The sequence below is a fragment of the Elephantulus edwardii genome, unplaced genomic scaffold (genome assembly GCF_000299155.1).
Source record: "Elephantulus edwardii isolate Elephantulus edwardi_28Jun2011 unplaced genomic scaffold, EleEdw1.0 scaffold00176, whole genome shotgun sequence".
Lineage (NCBI taxonomy): Eukaryota > Metazoa > Chordata > Mammalia > Macroscelidea > Macroscelididae > Elephantulus > Elephantulus edwardii.
In genome coordinates this window covers 3,049,022-3,070,542 of record NW_006399926.1, presented here as the reverse complement: position 1 = coordinate 3,070,542, position 21,521 = coordinate 3,049,022, and the positions used below count along the sequence as shown (strand labels likewise).

General features: G+C 52.1%; 2 protein-coding genes across 6 annotated transcripts; both read left to right on the top strand.

Annotated features, from left to right (window-relative positions):
- The first annotated feature begins 282 nt into the window (after positions 1 to 282).
- Positions 283 to 15,154, top strand: ADAM15 (ADAM metallopeptidase domain 15). 5 transcript variants are annotated; one of them, XM_006895820.1, is made up of 23 exons: positions 283 to 361; positions 1,521 to 1,624; positions 2,256 to 2,332; positions 3,106 to 3,184; positions 3,359 to 3,435; positions 3,528 to 3,720; positions 9,294 to 9,359; positions 9,441 to 9,509; positions 9,587 to 9,756; positions 9,879 to 9,963; positions 10,445 to 10,593; positions 10,676 to 10,850; positions 11,031 to 11,123; positions 11,239 to 11,543; positions 11,626 to 11,821; positions 12,052 to 12,129; positions 12,560 to 12,632; positions 12,860 to 12,998; positions 13,348 to 13,417; positions 14,067 to 14,138; positions 14,557 to 14,628; positions 14,907 to 15,031; positions 15,112 to 15,154. In XM_006895820.1, exons 1-23 carry the CDS (start codon positions 283 to 285, stop codon positions 15,152 to 15,154), a joined length of 2,589 nt encoding a protein of 862 aa, XP_006895882.1. The 5 variants fall into 5 exon arrangements, with proteins under 5 accessions (XP_006895882.1, XP_006895881.1, XP_006895884.1 ...); XM_006895819.1 differs by having other exon boundaries at positions 14,064 to 14,138; XM_006895822.1 differs by lacking the exon at positions 14,067 to 14,138.
- Positions 15,155 to 16,495: 1,341 nt separating this feature from the next.
- On the top strand, positions 16,496 to 20,135 carry EFNA4 (ephrin-A4). Its single transcript, XM_006895818.1, has 4 exons — positions 16,496 to 16,687; positions 18,792 to 19,087; positions 19,524 to 19,592; positions 19,996 to 20,135. The coding sequence occupies exons 1-4, from the start codon at positions 16,575 to 16,577 to the stop codon at positions 20,130 to 20,132; spliced, it is 615 nt and encodes a 204-aa protein (XP_006895880.1). The 5' UTR covers positions 16,496 to 16,574; the 3' UTR covers positions 20,133 to 20,135.
- Positions 20,136 to 21,521: the final 1,386 nt, after the last annotated feature.

Genomic DNA, 21,521 nt, shown 5'->3' with positions numbered 1-21,521 from the left:
CGCAGCTGCAGAAGTCTAAGAGGCTGTGAGGCACAGCACCAGCTGAGCTGGCCTTGTGGGCGGAGACTCAGTTCAGCAAGCTCGCGGCCGGGGCGGGGATTGAGCCCTCATGGGGCGGAGCTTAGGCGGGGGTTGAGCCTGGCACCAGGTCTTCGGAGGGGGCTGGGCGGAGCCTGGTGGATGCTCGGCCCGGCGCGGAGCTCCGAGCAGACCCGGCCGCCTGGGCTCGTCGGCGCGCGGCCCCGCACCTGCTGCCCTTGCCCGGCCCCGGCCGCCGTTGCCATGCGGCTGGCGCTGCTTTGGGCGCTGGGGCTTCTGGGCGCGGGAAGCTCCCTGCCTTCCAGGCTGGTCCCAAATAGAGGTAAGTCTCGCCTAGAACTGGGCCGGAGGTAGACTGGGAGGAGGAGTGGGGCAGTAGGGAGGCGAGGGTGTCGGAGACGGAGACCTTAGAAGAGTCCGATAAGAAGACTGCCCGCCCTGGTGCGTTGTCCCAGTCAGAGAGATAGGCGACTGGTAGATGGAGAGAAGGAGGGAGATGCCAGTACTCTGCGCTGTGTCGGTTATCTGCGTGGATGCCGTGGACACTTTCAGGCTCCGGTGCCAGACTCCAAAGGGCCTAGCCAAAGACCCATTTCGAGCATGGGAGTTAAGGTGATGCTCCCTAGAAGTGATGTTTGCTCCTCTGGGGCCTAGTTGACAGCTCCACCCGGTGCCTGACAGCTGAGAGGGAACAGCTCATAGGGTTTGGCGAAGAAAATTCTTCCCGGACCCTCATCTCAGGCCTGGGCGTCCAAGCACCCATCACCCTCAGGCTGATGCCCCTAGAAGGAGAGTTGGGCAGGCAGGGGGTACCGGGAGGAGCCCGGAGAGGGGAGAATTGGCCAGGAAAGAGGCTGTGACACCAGCTCCTCCTTGGAACTTTCACTTCCCGCTGCTGTCTTGGGCCAGGGGCCGAGAGGGCAGGCGGGGGTGGAGTGTCCGGAGGAGACAGGGCCATTGAGGAGGGTGGGGAGGGGGGGGACTCTGGGAGGAAGCGGAGGCTGTGGGGAGCGGGTGTGCCTGACTGGGCATAGGGGTATTTAGGGAGGTGAGAGTGTTTGCACTGCTCACCCAGAAATGGGCGTTCCCGGCATCTCCAATGTGAGGGAAAGGAGGGTGAGTGGGCATCCAGCCACAAGACTTGCCCAGTCCAGAGAGAAGGCGTTCCTTGGGGGGATTGGGAGGGAGTGGGGACAGGGGGAGGGTTCCTGTGAGAACCTGGGATTGGCCCGGGTGGGACTGGGGGGGTCACAGGCTGAGTTTCTTTATCTGAGGACTATAAGGATGAATTGACGGGCTGAAAGGGAATGAATTGCAGAGAAGCCCCCTCCCGCTCCCCATTCTTGAAGTTAGTATTCAGGAGCCAGGGCCCTTCAGACAGCTAGGACATATTGGGAGACAGGATGTGAGGGGACCAGCCACCCCCAGCCCTGGTGTTGATGCTCTTAGCCCTCTCTTGGGGTGCTCTGGGGACCTTGCAGGTGGCACTGAGGAGGAAGAGAGACCACAGAGGGTCTTGAGTGGCCCCCTGGAGCTCCAGCTCCTTCAGGACAAGCTCATGTTCAGCCTGGAAGAGGTGCTTCAGGTGAGCCTCTCCTCTGTAAAAGGACACAGACACACACCCCCAACCCCCATCTCCACACCTCTACAATCAGGTGTCTCAAAGCCAAACCTGGCTGAGGAGCGGGGTGAGTGGACCCCATTGCAGCAGGTTCATGCAATGTCTAGCTTACTCTCCCATTGCACCCCAACACCTGGCTTCACTTACCTCCCTCTCCCCTCAGCACACACATCTGTCTGCTTTTGCCCCACCCAAACCATCCATCTCCACTGGGGAAATTTCGAGGCCAAATTTAGTCTCATGTTGTTGGTTCTCAGTGGGGATACTTCTTGGAGAGGGTTCAGGGCCTCCCCCCACCACTGCATTCTAAAGCTGAGTCAGAGGAAGGGCCGGGGCCTGCAATGGGTCTTCCACAATACTTCCTCTCTGGGCAGGAAGCCGAGAAGGGGCGGCTCAGATACCTTCCTTGACCTCCCCACACAAGCCCCCAGAACAATGTCCCAGGCCAGGCAGGGCTTCCTGGCCCCTCCCTCAGGATCCTCCCCCACCAGTGATCTAATCTTTAGTGCTCTCCTGAGAGAGTGAGGTTTTCTGTTAGAGGGGGTAGGAGTTGTGGGCAGGGCCAGGGAGGTGACGTACCCTCTGGTGCCCACAGATGAGTCTGCCCGAGGCCCTACAGATCAAACTGGAGCTGGACGGCGAGACTCATATTCTGGAGCTGCTACGGAACAGGTAGATACTAATGGTGGTGCTCATTATAATAACAACATGGCTGACGAGGTATACAGCATTTACTACATGCTAGGTAAGGAGCTGTGGTGGCCTAGTATCTTACAGACTGTGTTGGTAGAAACTCAAATCCATCAGGGGCTCATCAGCAAGATGGACAGCCTCCTCCCACAAAGATTTACAGCCTCTGAAACCTGGTGGGGGCATTATCAGGTCGACTAGATGGCTGTGGTCTTGGTTTTGATGTGCTAGGTTCTAAGTTGGAGCCCTGGTGGATTAATTGTGAGGCTCTAACTGAAAAAGTCAGTGATTGGACCCACAAGCTGCTCTCCAGGAGAAAGATGAGGCAGGGAGCTCCCATAAAGATTTACAACTTTGAAAACTATATGGGGCAGTTTGACTCTGTCCTGGAGAGTCATGATAGGGTTGCTATGAGTCAGAAAAACTCAGTGGGTTTAGTTTTGGTTTGGATACTAAATGCTTTAATTCATTTAATCCTCATAAAAACCACATAAGGGAGAGACTGTTGTTATTATCACTATATTATTTTCCTCAATTTATATGCAAAGATGTCAAAGCACAGAGGAGTTTAAAAACTTGCCCAAAGTAACACAGCTTATGTGACAAAATCCAGATTGGGGTCCAGATAGGCCTGGCAGTGTGTGATCCAGTCACTATGCTTTTCTGCTCCTGGGGAATGTGGAAATGTCCAAGCCTGTCACTGCACCATCCCGGAGGTGGCCTTGACACTGTCTTCCTTTTCCTCTATTCTGCAGAGAGTTGGTCCCAGGTCACCCAACCCTGGTGTGGTACCAGCCAGATGGCACCAGGGTGGAGAGTGAGGGACATACTTTGGTGAGTCCGACTTCCTTTGCCTTGTTCCTAACCTAGAGGAAGGGGAGGTGCCACTGGGGGTGTCATCCCTGAAGGATGCGCAAAGACAGTGCATTAGTTCGCCACTATCCTAGACTTCTAGGCTTGATCATCACCTGTGTTTTTAGTCACATTAATGTTCTTTCTCCACTGTAGGAAAACTGCTGCTACCAAGGAAGTGTGCAAGGCCATGCACACTCCTGGGTGTCTATCTGCACCTGCTCAGGGCTCAGGTATGCTGAGTGGATGCCATGGAGGGGGAGACAGTGAGGAGGCACCTGGAATGCAGCTGAAATGCTCTCTGACTTCCTGTATCTTTCCTTAGGGGCTTGGTGGTCCTGTCTCCAGAGAGAAGCTATACCCTGGAGCTGGGGCCTGGGGACCTTCAAAGTCCTCCCATTATTTCCCGGATCCAAAACCTCCTCTTGCCAGGTCACACCTGTGCCCTAAGCTGGAGTGCATCTGGAACCACCCGGACTCCACGAGAGCATCCCCGGAGCCAGCGCCACTCTCATCGGGTGAGGATGCCTCGTAGGAGGGCTGGGTCTCCAGCATTTGGAGGACTGACTCGGGACGCTTTGAGATATTTGTTAAGAGTAACTACAACTCCTTTAACTTTGTGAATATTATTTTATTTCGTCTCCCTAGCAACTCTAGGAGGTAGGTTCTATCAGTAGCTCTATTTTAAGATGAGGAACCAGCTCAAAGTCCAAGGTCACCTAGCTAATTAATGGTACCTACATAGGTGTTTCACTCAAATTCTTCAGCTTGCTTCTGATGCTATTTACAAAGTACTGTTGCTTAGATATGGAAATCCGTAGGGTATTCACTGCTAACTCTAAGGTGGCACCTCTCTGGCAGTTTGAATCGATCAGCTGTTCCTTGGGAGAAAGATGAGAAATCTCTCCTGTGTGTGATTTACATCCCCGAAAGCTCACTAGAGAGTCAGCGATGAGTCAGTTTTGGCTTAACAGCAATGGGAATAAGAGTCATAAAAATATGAAAACCCAGCTTTCTAATTTGTAAAGCTGAGATTTTTAAAACCTCAAAACGACTTACAAAATTTCTGTGAAGGTTAAAATGAATAGATATATATTCATATATACGTGTTATTAGGCATCAGTGAGGTGACTACAGCTCATAGTGATTCTATGAACAGATTGAACATTGTCCTTTTGTCCACATCATCCTAAGATCTCTGATATGCTTGAGCACTGTTACAATCACTGTGTCAAGCCATCCTGTTGAGGGCCTTCCTCTTTTTCTGACTCTCCACCATTCCCAGCATGTCTGTTTTTAAGAACTTGTCCCTCTTTTTTTAAAATTTTTTTAAAATTATTTTTTGTGCATGTACCATCAAATCAAATCTGACCGATACAGGAGGAGATTGCCCCTCCTTCCCCAGCAGAGCACCTGGTGGATTTGAACTGCACACCTCTGGGGTTGCAGTGCAGCTTCTTGCCACTAGGCCACCAGAGCTCCCTAGAACTTGTCCCTCTGGACAGTATGTCCAAAGTATGTGAGACCAAGTTTCTCCATCCTTACCTCCAAGGAGCACCCTGGTTTCACTTTCCTTAAGACAGAAATGTTTGTTCTTCTGGCAAACTCTTCTCCAATACCAGAATTCAAAAGCATCAGTTCTCTGTCATCTTTATTAACTGTCCAACTTTTAGATGCATAGGAGACAATTAAAATATACCAAATTTTTATTGTTTAGATTAGGTGCACCTTAGTCTTTAAACTGACATTATTGCACCAGTATTTTTCAATATTTTCATCTTTTGATTTTTTTTGAATAAAACCTTTATTTTATACTGGTTTGCTTACAAAGTTCATATACATTTTTCTTCACACTGGATCTTTCCCATTTCCTTTACCTACCTCTCCCTCTGCCCATCAAATTGTGCAACCCTGTGATTACCCCCTGCCCATCCTCACCCCTCTGCTCCTATCCTCATACATGTTTTACTAGTTATCTTTATTTCTACAATAATAGTCTTATACAGTATTTGTCCTTATGGGACTGAGTTAGTTCACTTAGCATAATGCTTTCCCAAGTTATGTAGTGATTTTCAAAATCATTACTCCTGTATGTTGTGTAATATTCCATCGTGTGAATATACCACAATTTCTCAATCCACTTGTCGTTGAACATCTGAGCTGTTTCCATGTTCTTGTGATGGTGAATAATGCTGCTATGAACATGGCTATACAAGTCTCCATTTGTGCCTTAGTTCTCATTTTCTCAAGGTATATTCCAAGTAGTGGAATAGCTGGGTCATATAGAATTTCCATGTTCAGCTTTTTGAGGAAACATCAAACTACCTTCCAGAGTGGTTGTACCATTTTACAATCCCACCAACAGTGTGTAAGAGTTCCTATCACTCCACATTCTCATCAAAATTTATTACTTCCTGTACTGTTAAACTTTTACTACTGGGGTGAGATGGTTATGTCATTGCAGTTTTGAGTTGTATCTCTCTTATTGCCAGGGATTTTGAGCATTTCTTCATGTGTCTCCTGGCCATCCAAATATCTTCCTCGGTGAAAAGTCTTTCCATGTCTTTTGCCCATTTTGTAATTGGATTACCAGTCTTTTTCTTGTGGAGGCCCTGTAGGATTCTGTAAACTTTTGATATGAGACCCTTGTCTGAAATAGTATTGCCAAATCTTGTTGTTTTTTTCCCTTTCCCCTAGTCAATAGGTTTTATTTTCACTCAGTTGGAAAATGTTTTTGATGAGCACAGGTATTTAATCTTTAGAAGGTCCCATTCGTCAATTTTATCCTCTTAAGGTTGTGTATTTATGGCTGTATTTGTCAGCCTTTTTATATAGTGAGGTTGGCCTTCTAAGCTTGGTCCTACTTTGTTTCTTATGATCTTTATGGTTTTGGGCTTTACCCCTAGGTCTCTGATCCACCTTGAGTTGATTTTTGTGTGTGGTGAGAGGGATGCTTCAGCTTTTTGCAGGTAACATCTTTTGATTTCTTGACTGCTGTTACCAGGAATGCCTCACCTCTGGACACATCTTTGATATACCTTTCCCATAGCAAGGATGTTTATTTTATTATATATATCTGTTTGCTTGTTTTATGGTTCACTTTTATGGATACAGCACTTGTCTGTGCTGTATAAGAGGGTGACTTGCATGTTGTTGCTTATTTTCTAGTCTGTGACTATGTGTGTTTGTTTGTTCAAAGTTTGCTTTTTTTATTGGTACAGCACTTGTCTGTCACTTTGCTCTTCTGGGATGACTTGCAGGTTGCTCTGATGCAAGAAGCTATGCCACCAACTTTTCAAACATCAGCAAGGTCACCCACAGTGAACAGGTTTCAGCAGAACTTCTAGACTAAGATATATATATATATACCATTGAGCTGATGGATTAATTCCAATTCATAATGACCCTCTATCAAGTTTCTGAGGCTGTAAATTTTTAGGAGGAAACTGTCTTTCCTCTCACAGGGTAGATGATGGATTAGAACTGCTGACTAATTGTCAGAAGACTTACTATATCTGAAGTCTGTGGTTCTGTAGGCTAAACATTGGCCTGCTAACTGAACAGGTGATGGTCCAAACTCACTAGTTACTTTCAAGAGAATTATGAGGCAATATATTCTCATAAAGATTTACAGCCTTGGAAACTATGTAGCGGTTCTGATTCTGCAGTCTACTCAATGATAATGGATATAAAGTGTTTATATGGATGTAAAGTGTTTAGGATTGTGCTTTCCATGTAGTGAATATTGGATAATCCAGTTACTTTCAAATCAGCTCAAATTCTTGGCAACCCCACATGTGTCAGATTTCACAAGAACACAATGAAGTGTTCTGGGATTCCCATTCTTCTCAATGTTAGCCATAGTTTGTTGTGATCCCATAGTCAATAAAACCTAGACATTCTTCTGGTATTCTCTGCTTTCAGCCAGGATTGATCTGACACAGCAGTGATAATCCTGATGCTGTGGCCTCTTCTAAACCCAGCTTGAACTACTGGCAAGTTCCATGGCAATGTTTTGTTCTAGCCATTTTTTTCCCCAAGATCTTCAGCAGTATTTTGCCTGCATGTGGTATTAATGATAATTTTCACGTTCTACTGGGTTGCCTTTCTTGGGAATGGGAACAAATATGGATCTCCTCCAGTGAGTTTTCCAGTCAGCTGTCCTCCAGTGAGATGGCCAGTCAGCTGTCCTCCAGATTTCCTGGCATACATTGGTGAGCACATAGAAGGCTTCATCTGTTAGTTGAAACTTTTCAGTTGGTATTCCATCAAGTCCTGGGGACTCACTTTTTGCCAATGTCTTCAGTACATCTGGAGCTTCATCTTTCATTACCATTGTTAATATGGTGGTACTTCCTGAAATTTTTTAGTGTCAATTAATCATTTTTGTATAGTCTGTGTATTCCTTTCATCTTCTTTAGATGCTTCCTAGTTTACTGAAGATTTTTCCCTTAGGATCTCTTAGTATTGTAACTGGAGGTTTGAATTTGTTTTTAAGGTCTTTCAGCTTGAGAAATGCTGAGAGTTCTTTTCTTTTTATTCTCTAACTTCAACTTTTTGCACATTTTGTTATAATTTGTTGCTTTGCAAGGGAAAAGCATGGTTTAAAATCAGGAAGGATGTGTGTCAGGGATGTATCCTTTCTCCATACTATTAAATCTGTATGCTAAGCAAATAATTAATGAAAAGGCAGCCTATGAGGAGGAATGTGGTATCAGGAATGGAGGAGGACTCATCTATAACCTACGTTATGTAGATGACACATGCTGAAAGTGAAGAGTACTTGAAACATTTATTGCAAAAGATCAAGTACTACAGCCTTCCATATGGATAACATCTCAGTATCAAGAAAACAAAGGTCCTCATCACAGGGCTAACAGACAACATCATGATAGATGGAGAAAGGATAGACTCTGTCAATTATTTCATCTTGCTTGGATCAACACCCTTGGCCCCAGCAGTCAGGAAATCAGAAGACATATTGCATTGGGCAAGTCCACTGTCAGAAAATAGTTAAGAGCAATGATGTCAGCTAAAGTGCACTCAGTCCAGTTCATGGTCTTTTCAATCACCTGCTACACATCTGAAAGCTGGACCATGAATAAAAATGACAGAAGAATTTATTCCTTTGATTTGTGGTGCTGGAGAAGAGTACTCAGTATCCCATGGACTGCCAAAAGAACAATCATGTCCTGGGAAAACTGCAGTCAGAGTGCTCTTTGGAGGCAAAGATGATGACGTTCCATTTCTCATATTTTAGACATGTTAAGAGAGGCTATTCCTTAGAAAGGGACATCATGCTTGGGAAGGTGGAGGGGTAGTATAAGAAAGGAAGGCCGCCAATGAGACACAGTGACTGGTGCAGTGGGCTCAAGTTTGTCAGATTTGATGAAGATGACACAGGATAGGACAGGGTTCAGGACTGTTGTTCCTGGGTTTTTATGAGTTATACTTGATTCGGTGAAACGGAACCACCACAACAACATGCATGTCTAAGAAGCGTTATGCTTCCTCAGGTTTTCAATGACTGATGTTTTGGAAGCAGAACATCCAGTATTTCTTTGGAAATGTCCCTGGGTGGATGCAAACTTCTAATCTTACAGTCAGCCATCAACCACTGAATCATTTCTACTATCCAGGGACACCAAGTCCTTGAGCTTTTGAGTCACTTCCAACTCAAAACTATTATGCATCGAGTTTCTGAGATTGTAAACCTTTATAGGAAGACTGCTCATCTTTTCTCCATGGAGTCACTGATGGATTTGAACTGCCAGCCTATTATCATATCACCTGATATGTTACTCACTATTCTATCATAGTTCTTTGCTCGGTTGTTTTTTAATTTGGAGACAGTACTGAGTTTGGAGCTGGAAGAGTACGGCTCTCCACACAAGTTTATAAATTACTTTTGCTCTACCTTTGGGCAAGTCCTTGGCCTCTGGCTCTCAGTGGTTCATCTGTAGAACGGGATCTTCACCCCCATCTCTGTTTGACCACCCAGGGTGGGTGTGGACACAGCTTGGTCACCCCTACACAGCTACCAGCGTAAGCGGTGGAGTGTGCTGATGCTCCTTCTTCTCCTTATCTATAGTGGAGGCGAGATGTGTTGACAGAGACCAAAATTGTTGAACTGGTGATTGTAGCTGACCGATCGGAGGTGAGCCTACCGTCCTGACAGGTTCTTTCCCACCTCCGGCCAGCCTGGCTGTCTTTTATGGTGACCTCTCTTGGCCCACAGGTCCAGAGGTACCCAGACTTCCAGCGCCTGGTGAACCGCACCCTGGAAGTGGCCCTCCTCTTGGACATGGTGAGTGCTGGGCAGGGCAGCCTCTCTGCGGACCTCTGACCACAAGATCCCCTTTCTGAGCCCCAGCTCTCTCTCAGTTATTCCAGCCCCTGAATGTACGTGTGGCACTAGTGGGCCTGGAAGCCTGGAACCAGGTGGACCTGGTGGAGATAAGCTCGGACCCACGTGTCACACTAGACAACTTCCTTCAGTGGCGTCGGGCAGAGCTGCTCCCTCGCTTACCCCATGACAGTGCCCAGCTGGTGACGTAAGACCCGGGCAGCTAACCTTGCCCTTCCCTGGCCAGTTTCACCCTCCTTCAACTTCACCTGAAGCCCTAAGCCCTGCTCTTGGCTTTGGGCATTGACCTCTGACCCCTTGATCCCACAGCGCTACTTCATTCTCTGGGCCCATGGTGGGCATGGCCATCCAGAACTCCATCTGCTCTCCTGACTTCTCAGGAGGTGTGAACATGGTGAGGTATTTCCAAGTCTCCCCATTCTCAATTCAGTCCACCCTAGTTGTAGTACCCTACTGAAGCCCCACTAGAAAGTTACCCAGTCCCAAAGCTGTGGGTGTAGGAACAGAGGTACCTGACGTGGTCCCTCCTGTTAGGACACTCTTCATCTGTGGCCAGTTCACTACAATATATAGAGAACACAGCCTTCACCTGGGAGGACTGCCTATCACTTAGGGCAAGAGAGGGGAAAGGGGAACCACTGAGGTCCAAAGCAGGATGATATCCCAGGACCCCAGAGTGAGAGCAGGGAGAAGAACTGAGCTGGACCCCAGCTTTGCTGAGGTTCCTTTCGTACTTCAGAAGCAATTAAAGCGGCAGGCAGTGGGGGCTGTGCCAAGAAATCAGATGAGGCGAGAGCAGGAGCTGTCAAGATGAGCTGGGCATGGAGATGGAGGCAGGACGGGACTGGACCTGGGTCTCCCCTCCCCACTGGCAGGACCACTCCACGAGCATTCTGGGAGTCGCCTCCTCAATAGCCCATGAGTTGGGCCACAGTCTGGGCCTGGACCATGACCTGCCTGAAAGCAGCTGCCCTTGTCCTGGTCCAGCTCCAGCCAAGAGCTGCATCATGGAAGCCTCCACAGAGTGAGTAACGGGGGTGCGGGCAGGAACGGGGCAGTGGGCAGGGAGAGGTCCACACTGCAGCTCTCCTTGTCACCCTTCCTAGCTTCCTGTCAGGCCTGAACTTCAGCAACTGCAGCCGAAGGGCCCTGGAGAAAGCACTCCTGGGGGGCCTGGGCAGTTGCCTCTTTGAGCGGCTGGCCCGCCTGCCCCCTGCAGTCCCTTTCTGTGGAAATATGTTTGTGGAGCCGGGAGAGCAGTGTGACTGTGGCTTCCCTGATGTGAGTCCTCACACCAAAACCCTGGTCCCACTCACTCCTGGGCCCCCTAGACTCCCCCGCTTCCAGTGTGCGGGAGGCCCATGGAGCATGGGCTGGAGGGAGCTCTCACATGCAGTCAGCCCTGGGAGGACAGGCTGGAGATAAGCCGCAGACCCACCCCCTTGGTGTCCTTGCCCACAGGACTGCACTGATCCCTGCTGTGACTTCTTCACCTGCCAGCTGAGACCAGGGGCACAGTGTGCATCTGATGGGCCCTGTTGTCAAAACTGCCAGGTAGGCACAGACTAGACTGACCACCCTGCAGGGCAAAGGTAAGGAGGGTTATTCTGACCCTGGGCCTGGTTGGATTTGCCCAGCACCCACACTGATCCTTGCCCAACCTCCACAGCTTCGCCCAGCTGGCTGGCCATGCCGTCCTACCAGAGGTGACTGTGACTTACCTGAGTTCTGCGCAGGAGACAGCTCCCAGTGCCCGCCTGACATCAGCCTCGGGAACGGCGAGCCATGTGCTGGTGGGCAGGCCCTGTGCATGCAGGGGCGCTGTGCCTCCTATGTCCAGCAGTGCCAGGCACTTTGGGGACCTGGAGCCCAGCCTGCTGCACCCATCTGCCTCCATACTGCTAACACCAGGGGTGACGCCTTTGGGAACTGCGGGCGCAACCCCAATGGCAGCTACATAGCCTGCGCTCCTAGGTGAATGAGCAAAGCCAGCTGCTCTAGGTTTGTGGGAGCCTTGTCCATATCCTCCACTGACCCTCTGCCCTCCTCTTCCCAGAGATGCCACCTGTGGGCAACTGCAGTGCCAGGGTGGCAGCACTCAGCCTCTGCTGGGCTCAGTCCGGGACGTGATGTGGGAGATTCTGGAAGCCAACGGGACTCAGCTGAACTGCAGCTGGGTGGACCTGGACCTGGGCAACGACGTGGCCCAGCCCCTACGGTCTCTGGCGGGCACAGCCTGTGGCCCTGGCCTGGTGAGCAGCCTGGATGGAGAGGGATATCTGGACTGAGACGCTCCGTACCCAGGCCTCACTAAGCTCTGGTATAGAATCTGATTCTGACTTCAGATGGAGCAATCCTGTTTTCCCACTGAGCCTTGGTTTCTGCAGCTACAATAATAGGGGTGTTAACAAGCCCTTTTGTCCTCCCGTCCCAGGAAAGCTCTGTGAGAATGTGACCTTGGTTCTTCTCTCCCGTTGGGCAGGTGTGCATTGACCATCGATGCCAGCCTGTGCATCTCCTGGGGACACAAGAATGTCGAAGCAAATGCCATGGGCATGGGGTGAGATGAAGTGGCGGGGCAGGAATCCTCTAGGGAGCAAAAGGATGATGAGCTTTGGAAAGAGTTCTAATCCCTTGCTTTACTAATTCCTCACAGTTTGACTAAGGGCAGGTTAATAACCTCTTTGAGCTCAATTTCCTCATCTGTCAAATGGGCATAACACTACCTGCATGGAAGGCTATGTGAGATGAGTGTGAAAGTTTCTATGCCAGTAACCAGCATATAGAGGGTGCTCAGTAAATGCTAATTTTATCTCATTTTCCCTGGAGTGAGGAGGGCTCCCTGTCTCTAGGGATTTTTCTACCTTACCATACCCTCATACCTTCCAGGTATTGAAAGCTGAGATCCTGTAAAAGGAGGGAGTATTGGTAGGAGTGGGGTTACCCTGAAAGGGCAACAAGGCCCTAATAGCTCTGCTTACCCCTCCTAGGTCTGCAACAGCAATAAGCAGTGTCACTGTGATGAGGGATGGGCAGCGCCTGACTGTTCCACCCGGCTCAAAGGTAGCACGAAAGGGCCTGGGACCGACTGCTGGGAGGGAAAAGCAGCTCATCCCTACCTTCCACCCTGACCCCCTATTTCTGGTCTCTCTGCCTCTGATTCCCTAACTCTACATGGTACCTGACTCTTTAGCTTTCTCTGTCATTGAGCCTCTATATCCACTCCTGCTCCTTCCTGGGTACAGAGTTCATAACCCTCCCTACATTCAAACCTGGCCTCACTCCCACAGAGTCCAGGTCCCTGACCACAGGGCTGCTCCTCAGCCTCCTGTTGCTGCTGGTTCTGGTGCTGCTTGGTGCCAGCTACTGGCATCGTGCCCGTCTACGCCAGCGACTCTGCCAGCTAAAGGGGCCCAGCTGCCAATACAGGTACCTGCATCATCTCTCCATCACCAGGAACTCCCACTCGGAAGCCAGGTCCTGCCTTCACTGCAGCTCCCACCACCTGCTTTCCCTGAACTTTAAACTTGTTGATCACCATTCTCCAAACATCTCCCTTCCCCTGCATATGGCCCAGCACCTTACACCCCATATCCCTGCAGTATAGCACTGCTAGATCAATGGGGCCCTTCATCTCTGCACTCCTGATTTGGCCTAAACCTCATATAAGGCCCTTTCCAAGGGGTTGCCAAGGGTTAGCTCGACTGGAGGTTGGCATATAGGTCAAGAACAGGGTCTGATTCTGGGCCTTCTCCCCACATGCTTTCCTTGTGTTCAGGGCAGCCCAGCCTGGTCCCCCTGAGCGCCCAGGACCACCACAGAGGGCCCTGCTGACGCCAGGCACTAAGGTGAGTCCTGGGTACTAGAGGAGAAGGTGCCAAGCGTGGCCTAGCATCCAGCTGGTGCCTTTGGATGGGGAAGGCATGGAAAGGTTCTAGAAAGGCTAGTACTGTCCACATGTAAGTCAGAAGAGCTGGAGCCACACAGCACCTCCCCACCCCCACCCCCTACACCCCATCCAACTGGTGGTGAGGCTGAGGAGTCCAGCCTGCAGGAGGGGAGGGGCCATCACCCAGAGGGCAGACTGCAGGCTCTCAGAGCTGGCTAAGCTGGTGACTTGGAGAGGTGGATCTATGTGTGCTCCCAGCAGTGGTCCCTGGAGGGCACGAGGGGGGTGGTGCTCTGAATGGCCCTCAGTGCACCAGGACCCGCTGAGGCTCAGGTCGCCATGTGTAGCAGGGCTGGTGAGTGCCCCTGCCTCGAGCCCTCTGCATGTGATGACAGGAGTGCACCTGAGAAAGTGGCCTGCATGCCCATCACACCACTTGGCACGCCCTCTGCACGCACCTGAATAACTGCACGCACAGCCCCCTGCTGCCCCTGGGGTCGTGGCTGTCCCATTCTGAACATTAACCCCTCTCACCCACGTGTGTCTCTCTGCTCCCTCTTGCCCCAACTCTGTGCCCCACCCATCTGCACCTCCCGCTCTCTCAGCAGACTAGTGCTCTCGGCTTCCCAGCCCCTCCTTCCAGGCCGCTGCCACCCGACCCTGTGCCCAAAAGACTGCAGGTAAATCTGGGCCAGGCCCACCCAGGCTGAAAGCAGGTGGGGCGCTTGGTGCTCAGTGGCCATTCTCATCCTGCTCCCTGCCAGTGGGGCTCTTCATTAGGTGACCAGGGTGTCCCTCAGCCCTGACACTCGGCAAGAGAAGCAGCAAAAAGGGTGAGCCTCCTGCCTTGGTCTCTACCACCATCTGGTGGTTATTGGCAGGACTGCAGTCATTCAGGAAACCCCCTCGGTGACCTACCCCCTTTCTCCCCTTGAGGCATCTTCTGTAGCATGCTCTGAGGTACTCAGTGCATGCCCACTTTCTCCTGCCCCTTAACAGAATGGCTTTGCATGTCGACCTGAACGCCTAGGGGGACCCTCTGCATGTCCACTGCCCGTGGCTGCACACTCATGGCTACTGCCCCCTCTCTCTGTTCAGGCTGAGCTGGCTGACCGACCCAATCCCCCCACGCGCCCTCTGCCCGCTGACCCGGTGGTGAGGCGCCCGAAGGTAACCGTGGGGGGAGAGAAGGGCATAGCCCCTCCCCCCACCTAGGGCTGTGGTGCTGGTAGCATTGGCGGTGGTGGCCGTGGCACGATGCCTGAGGGCACATATACCCCAGTGACGACTTTAATGGTGACAGGTTTGTTTGTCGGCAATGGTGACAGGTTTGTTTGTCGGCAATGGTGACCTTTGGGTGCTACTCCCAAACTGATATTCCCCAGCGCCACTGCGTCGGGGGTGGGGTGGGCAACATGGCAGCTGGCCTCCTGCTTTCTCTCTCTCAGTCTCAGGGGCCTGCCAAGCCTCCACCCCCGAGGAAACCGTTGCCTACTGACCCCCAGAGCCGGCGCTCATCAGATAACCTGGCTGGCCCAGGGACTGGAACTCCACCCCAGATCATACCTTCCAGGTAAGCAAGGAAGGGTGCAGTGGATGGAAGCCCCGCTGAGAGGCCAGGTGAAAGGGATCCTGTTTTCTCGTTGACCCCAGGCCAGCGCCCCCACCCCCAGCGGTGTCCTCGCTCTATCTCTGACGAATCCTGAGGGTCTGCTGCCTCCAACCAGGACTTAGAAGGATATTAAGAGGCGAGCCCGCCCACTGGAGTCCGGGCAAGAGAGACAGTCAAGCCTCCGTGGAGCAGGCGTCTTCAGGCACCATCCATGCCTCCCACCACGCGCTGATGCACCCTGCGGATGTGCCACGCCATTGCAGCAAGGGTTGAGGAGGGGCAGCAAGGCTTGAGGAGAGGCTGGGGCTGGACGGCTGCGGAAGCCGAGGGATGGCTGAGGACTGGACTGCATGTTACTTGTGCGCTGCAATAAACGTGAGATCTTGGGAGCTCGCCTCAGAGCTTGTCTGTTCAGAGAAGGCCGTGCTGCCTGCCCCTGCTCCGGCTCCAGGTTTGGCCGCCAGGAGGCGCTGCCGTCTCAGATAAGGGCGGGCGGGGATAAGGAGGAGGGAGTCCCAGGCTGGGTCGGCGTGTGTCCTCGGGATATTCCCGGCTAGTTTCTGCCCACGCTGAGAGATGGCTCTTAACACCATCCCATGCCACAGGAAGTTGTGCGCGCGTTCACCAAGTCCTTGCTTTTACTGTTGTGTGACACCCCCCCGGGGCGGCCACTGACAAAGTAGGATCTGGGATCCTCACTCTCTGACCAGTGGCTGGGCGAGTTGGATCTGGCTAGGCTTCAGAGTCCTGGAGCCAAAGCGGAGTGGGGCGGCTCCCACGGTCCCTCGTCCATGCACCTGCCACCTCCTCATCCCCACCCCCGCCCCCACCTGAGGGCTCAAGAACAAAGGTGCTTTGAACAGGCCGCAACCACCTTTCATTTCTTTGGGGCTGCCCAGAACGAAGTGTGGGGAGGAAGGAGACAGGCACTAACAGTAAGCCTGCTACCAGAAGGTTCTACTGGAAAGGGGAGGAGTGTCCCAGGAAGCACTTTGTCCCTTCCAGTCGCGCAACCTCAAAAGCACAGAAGGGCAAAGAAAAGAGGTGCAACGTGCACAGGTGGTTAGATAGACCTCGTGGATCGTTGCCTGTGCCTCACTTACCCTGTTTGAGCAAAGGGAGCGTGCCCCTATTTAAAGTCTTCGAAGTTTATAAATTGTTGTATTTTGTACAAGGTCAGACACGAAAGACAAGGCTTTCTATACAAACAATTCCTAGATGGTAGACTATGTTCCCCTCCCTGCCGCCTCGAATTGAGACGGTCAGGAGCTTGACTCAACTGGTGCGCGCTCCAGCGCCGAGAGAGTTAACATGGAGTTGGCTCTGAGTAGAGGGGAGGTGACGCGTCTCTATTGGCGGAAAGTTACCCGGGGGTGTAGCCTGTGAGTCTCCGCACCCCACCCCCTCCCAGCAACCCCCCTCCCCTCCACTTTGTACCTTTCTGGCCCCGACAGCGAAGCGGGCCGGGACGGGCCGGGCCAGATCAGACCGGACCCTGGGGGCGATGCAGCTGCTGCCCCTGCTGCGGACTGTCCTCTGGGCCGCGCTTCTCGGCTCCCCGCTGCGGGGGGCCTCTGGCCTCCGCCACGCCGTCTACTGGAACTCCAGTAACCCCAGGTAGCCGGGCCGAACCGGACAGACGCCGAGCTGGGGCTGCGCGCTCCCGAGCTAGGCGCGCACCCGCCTCCCCGCGCTATGCGCGGCACCGCCTGAGCCCGGCCGCGCGCCGGGGCTCCTTTGTTTGAGCCGGTCGGGGAGGGGGGAGGGGCGGGACGCGCCCCGAGGCTCCTCTACCCGCAGATGTTGGGGGCGGGCGAGGGACCCCAGCCTGAGGGTAAGTGGTGGGCTTTTAGAGCCTAGAGCCGGGGGGCCTCGGCCTGCACTCTGGGCCCCGCCCCCCACGCTTCTCTCTCAGTGATCCTCAGCCTCTAGCCGGATGGAGGTGAAGCTGGCGGACTTGAGAATGAGGAAAGGGGTTTTACTTTTGTGAGCGAGCCTCTCTTGGCCTCCCCTCTGGCTCTCTGTCTCCTGATCCCATTTAATATCGCTACTTTCATCACTGTCTTTATCGGATACATGTTTCTATCCAGCCTCTTCTAGTGAATCACCTTTGGGCAAGTCATTTGACCTCCCTAACCTTAGTTGTCTCATCTGTAAAATGGGTTAATGATACATATTACCTTGGAGTGCCCAGGGAAGTCAGGCGGGCTAGCTGAGGTCATGTGCATGAAGAGATGCAGGGCTGTATGTACAGATAAAAACTATTATTTATTTCTCTCTTCTGAGCTGCCTGTCTTTGAGCCTTCATATTTTTTTACTCTTTCCACACCCCTCCCTAATTCTCCCTGCCTCTCTGCTTTCTCCATCTGTTTTCCTCTCTGGTTTTCTGCTTGAGACAATCTGTGACTGTGTTCATTTGTTCACTCACTAACATTTATTTAAGCTCTTACTTTGTGCCTGGGTCTGTGCTAGGGATAATGTCTTGGAAGATCAAGACCCTGTTCTGGGGAAGCCCACAGACCCCAGAGAGGGTATACATTAACAACATTAACAACAACAAAAAAGGCCATTACAACACCATGTGATAAGAGCTATTGTTGTTACCCAACTCTCAATCCCTCTATCTCTGTTCCAGACCAATGCCTCTGAACCACTCCTGGGATTTGTTAAAAATTCAGATTCCTATCCCCATCCCTGACGTGTCTGGTTCAGTCATTCAGTCCACAAGTATTTATTGGCTGCTGACCATGTGTGGAGCATATTTCTAGGCATTGGGGATACAGCAGAACAAAACATAGTAAGGCCTATGTTTGTGCTCTGGTCTGGACCCAGAAGTTTGTATTTCTAATCAGACCCCCCAGTGCAAGCCAGCTATCATTGAGGGACAGTTGGAGACCTTGCTGTGTAATGACTTTGGAAGGAGGTTCATGCAGTGCCCAGGACGGCGATGGGAGGGCAGACAGTGGACAGCTCATCCCAGTCCTTCCTATGGACACTGGCTCCTAGAGGCATCCACCTCCCAAGAAATGAAGAAAGGAATCATGAAAAGGCTACAGAGACTGGATGCTGGGTGGAGTGGGCTTCTTGTCTTGGCAAAACAGTAAAGGCACCCAGCACTTATTCCCCTCACCCCTTACCATAGCATTCTTTTCGCCAGTGGATGGAGATCTAAAAAGGCATCCCTACTTTCTCTTCGTCTTCATTAAGGAACTGTACCCAGTTTCCACCTTTGTCTTGACTGCCTATGGACCTATATCTGTCCCCAAAGGTATCTGCCTCTGTGCCCAACTCCCATACAATGTCCATTCACCTAATACTGACAAAGCATGGGCCTGGTGTCACCACTGGAGCTACTGCACAAGTGGCTGGCAGCTCCAGCACAAAAGGTAGCATGTATAGCCTCTCATGTAAACCATGTGATTATGAGTGAACACTGCAATTCTGAAGCTTCTCTGAACCTCCCTTTATTCATCTGGGACTTGGTCCCTCCATCCATTTCTTGCACTCTCTTTGTCTTTCCAAAATTGTCTTCTGGGGAACTGGGCCTTCCAGAACTGTACTTCCAATCAGAACTTCCTCATGTGGGTGGTCCTCAGACCACCTATCATCCATGGCTGGAGGAGAGGCTTACAGGAACTCTGCGAGGAGATGACTCTGACTCCATGCCTCAGTTGTGCTATGTGTGACAACCCCTTCAGCCCACACCTCCTTTATTCTGTAGGCTGCTTCAAGGAGACGCGGTGGTGGAGCTGGGCCTCAACGATTACCTAGACATCTTCTGCCCACACTATGAAGGGCCAGGGCCCCCTGAGGGCCCTGAGACGTTTGCTCTGTACATGGTGGACTGGCCTGGCTATGAGGCCTGCCACGCAGAGGGAGCGGGTGCCTTCAAGCGCTGGGAGTGCTCCCGCCCCTTTGCCCCCTTTGGTCCTGTTCGATTCTCAGAGAAGATTCAGCGTTTTACACCCTTCTCCCTGGGCTTCGAGTTTCTGCCTGGAGAGACTTACTACTACATCTGTGAGTGAGGAGGACACACTGGATGCCTTCTGGGGAAGATATCAGGGAGAACAGTCATCTATGCCATTGCTAGTGAAGACAGAGAGCTTGAAGAGGTGGTGGGGCGCAGGTCTGGGAATGAAGTCAGAGACCTGAGAGCAGGGAGGGCTGTGGTCCCTAAAGCTCAGAGGGAGAACTATTTAGCCCAGGACTAAATAGGGGGATATCTAAAGTGAGTGTAGAAATGGGGTGGGGGGAGGAAGTGAAGGCAAGAGGAAGGAACCTGGGAACGGGGGACATTGATGGGACCTGGCATCTAGATACAGCCCCAAAGTTAGGTGAAGCTTTCCCGGGAACTAGGAGACAAGAGAAGCTAAGGGGTCTGAAACAGAATCTCAGACATGCAAGATACTGACTCCCCGTGCTAACTGCTTCCTCCTGATTTCTCATCCCACAGCAGTACCAACTCCAGAGAGCTCTGGTCAGTGTCTGAGGCTCCAGGTGTCTGTCTGCTGCAAAGAGAGCAGTAAGTAGGGGCCACAGGGGGCAGCCCTCTGTCTAATGTAGGTCCCTCAAGGAGGGAAGAAATGGAGAGAATCTGGGAGCATCAGAACTCTGAGGGTTCAGGTGGGGCTTTAGACTGTGTTCTTCTCCTTTTCCCTCCCCCCCATTTAGCCCTGTGGGAGCTTCCACTAAAACCCTTCCTCCCCCCTCCATGTTCAGCTGAGATAATCAGGTCTCTGTGTGTCTAGGGGCCAGGCCCTTCCAGGCTTTAACTGGGCTGGTTATCTCTAGGCGAAATCAGGTGGTGTGGAGATAGGCGCTAGTTTGGGAGCCTGTGAAGAGTTTAACTACAAGGAACTGCTGCTGAACTAGAGGCCGACTGCAGAAGTGAGTAAAGTCCGCTCCGTCACCCTTTCCTCTTGCAGAGTCCGAGTCAGCGCATCCTGTCGGGAGCCCTGGAGAAAGCGGCACTTCAGGATGGGAAGGGGGTGGTGCTCCCAGCCCCCTCTGTCTCTTGCTGCTGCTGCTGCTCCCAATCCTACGCCTTCTGCGAGTTCTCTGAGCCAAGTGGACCTTCCCTGACACCTTCAGGAGCCAGAGCCCCCCCCCCCAGGAGACCCTGGAAAAAGGGCTCTTCCCACCTGAACTGGGAATGCCTAGACAGAAGACAAGATGGAGTAGTGGACGGTGGAAATCAGAGGGTCTGAAGTGACCCTTGTAAGGGCTCATCTCCTTGTCACAAGCTAAAGATAAGTCAGGGGAGCTGCAGATAGCCCTGAGCACCCTGGAGCAAAAAACATAGGCCCCTGGCAGTTGTTGTGCTGGTCCCTACCCCCAGGAAGACTGGGATTTGGCAGGATCAAATCCTTGAGCCAGCTGGGGACTGAAGACCTGGGGACAGGTTGATTGCTGGAGCAGGACCAGGAAGAAGCCCAGGCTCCTGTCTTTGTCTAGTGCATGGGTGGGCCTTTCCCTGGGACAGCACCTTGCCCTCCCCAGGAGGTCACTCACTTGTCTTCTGTGAAGACGGACTTGCCATGAGGTTGAATTTCATGCCAGTTTGTATTTTTATAAGTGTCTGGACCAAACCTTCAATAAACCATCCCTCTTGTTGCCCTCCCTAACCTACTACCCTCTGGCTTCTTCCCTGACAACAGGACTCCTGCGGCCTGTGCTCCCAGCTTGACTTGGCCTGACCTCCATGCCAGCTGTGCCAGGTCCATCCATGCCAGGCTTCAGTGGGCACCCCTCTGTTTGGGGTGGGTGCCAGCAGCAGCTGTGGAGCTTGGCACCTCCCTTCTCCCCAGCCAGCTTCCTATGCTGAAGAGGGGCAGATGCTCCTGATGACCGTCCTCTTAGGGGACTACCCAGGCCCTTGCAGCAGGGCAGTGAGGCTAAAGCAAGGGGTTGCCTGGGCTTTGGAATGCCTGGGTCCCTGAGAACTGGTCATCCCTTCTCCCCAAGGGCACTCTGGGCGGTGCCTGGCCTAGAACTGGGAAGGTGGGGTCAGATCAAAGCTTCCTTCCCCAGCGGCCTCTTTGTTCTTAGCTTTTATTAGGAGGAGGGGGTGGGGCCGAGGAGGGAGGGCCCCCTTTGCTCTCAGCCCTGTGCAGTATCCCCGCCTCTGACCTGCGAGGTGTCCCCCCAAGCCTATCTGAATCCCTCCTGAATGATGCCCTGGGTAGAGCCAGGGTAAAGAGGTACCCCCGCCCCCACAGCTGTGCCCTGCCCACCCCAGAGCCCCGCAGGCTCCCCTGGCACCTTGCCGGCCCGCCTGGCACCAAGCCAGCGATCGATAGGTGGATGTTGTGCTGATTAGCTCGACCGGCTGCGGCATCAAGAGGCGGCGTGTGAACATGGGAGGACGGGAGATGGGGTGTCAGAAAACTGACAAGTACTGTTATTGGAGGTTGAAAAACCCTCTGCTCTGCTCTATACCTAGGTCAGACCC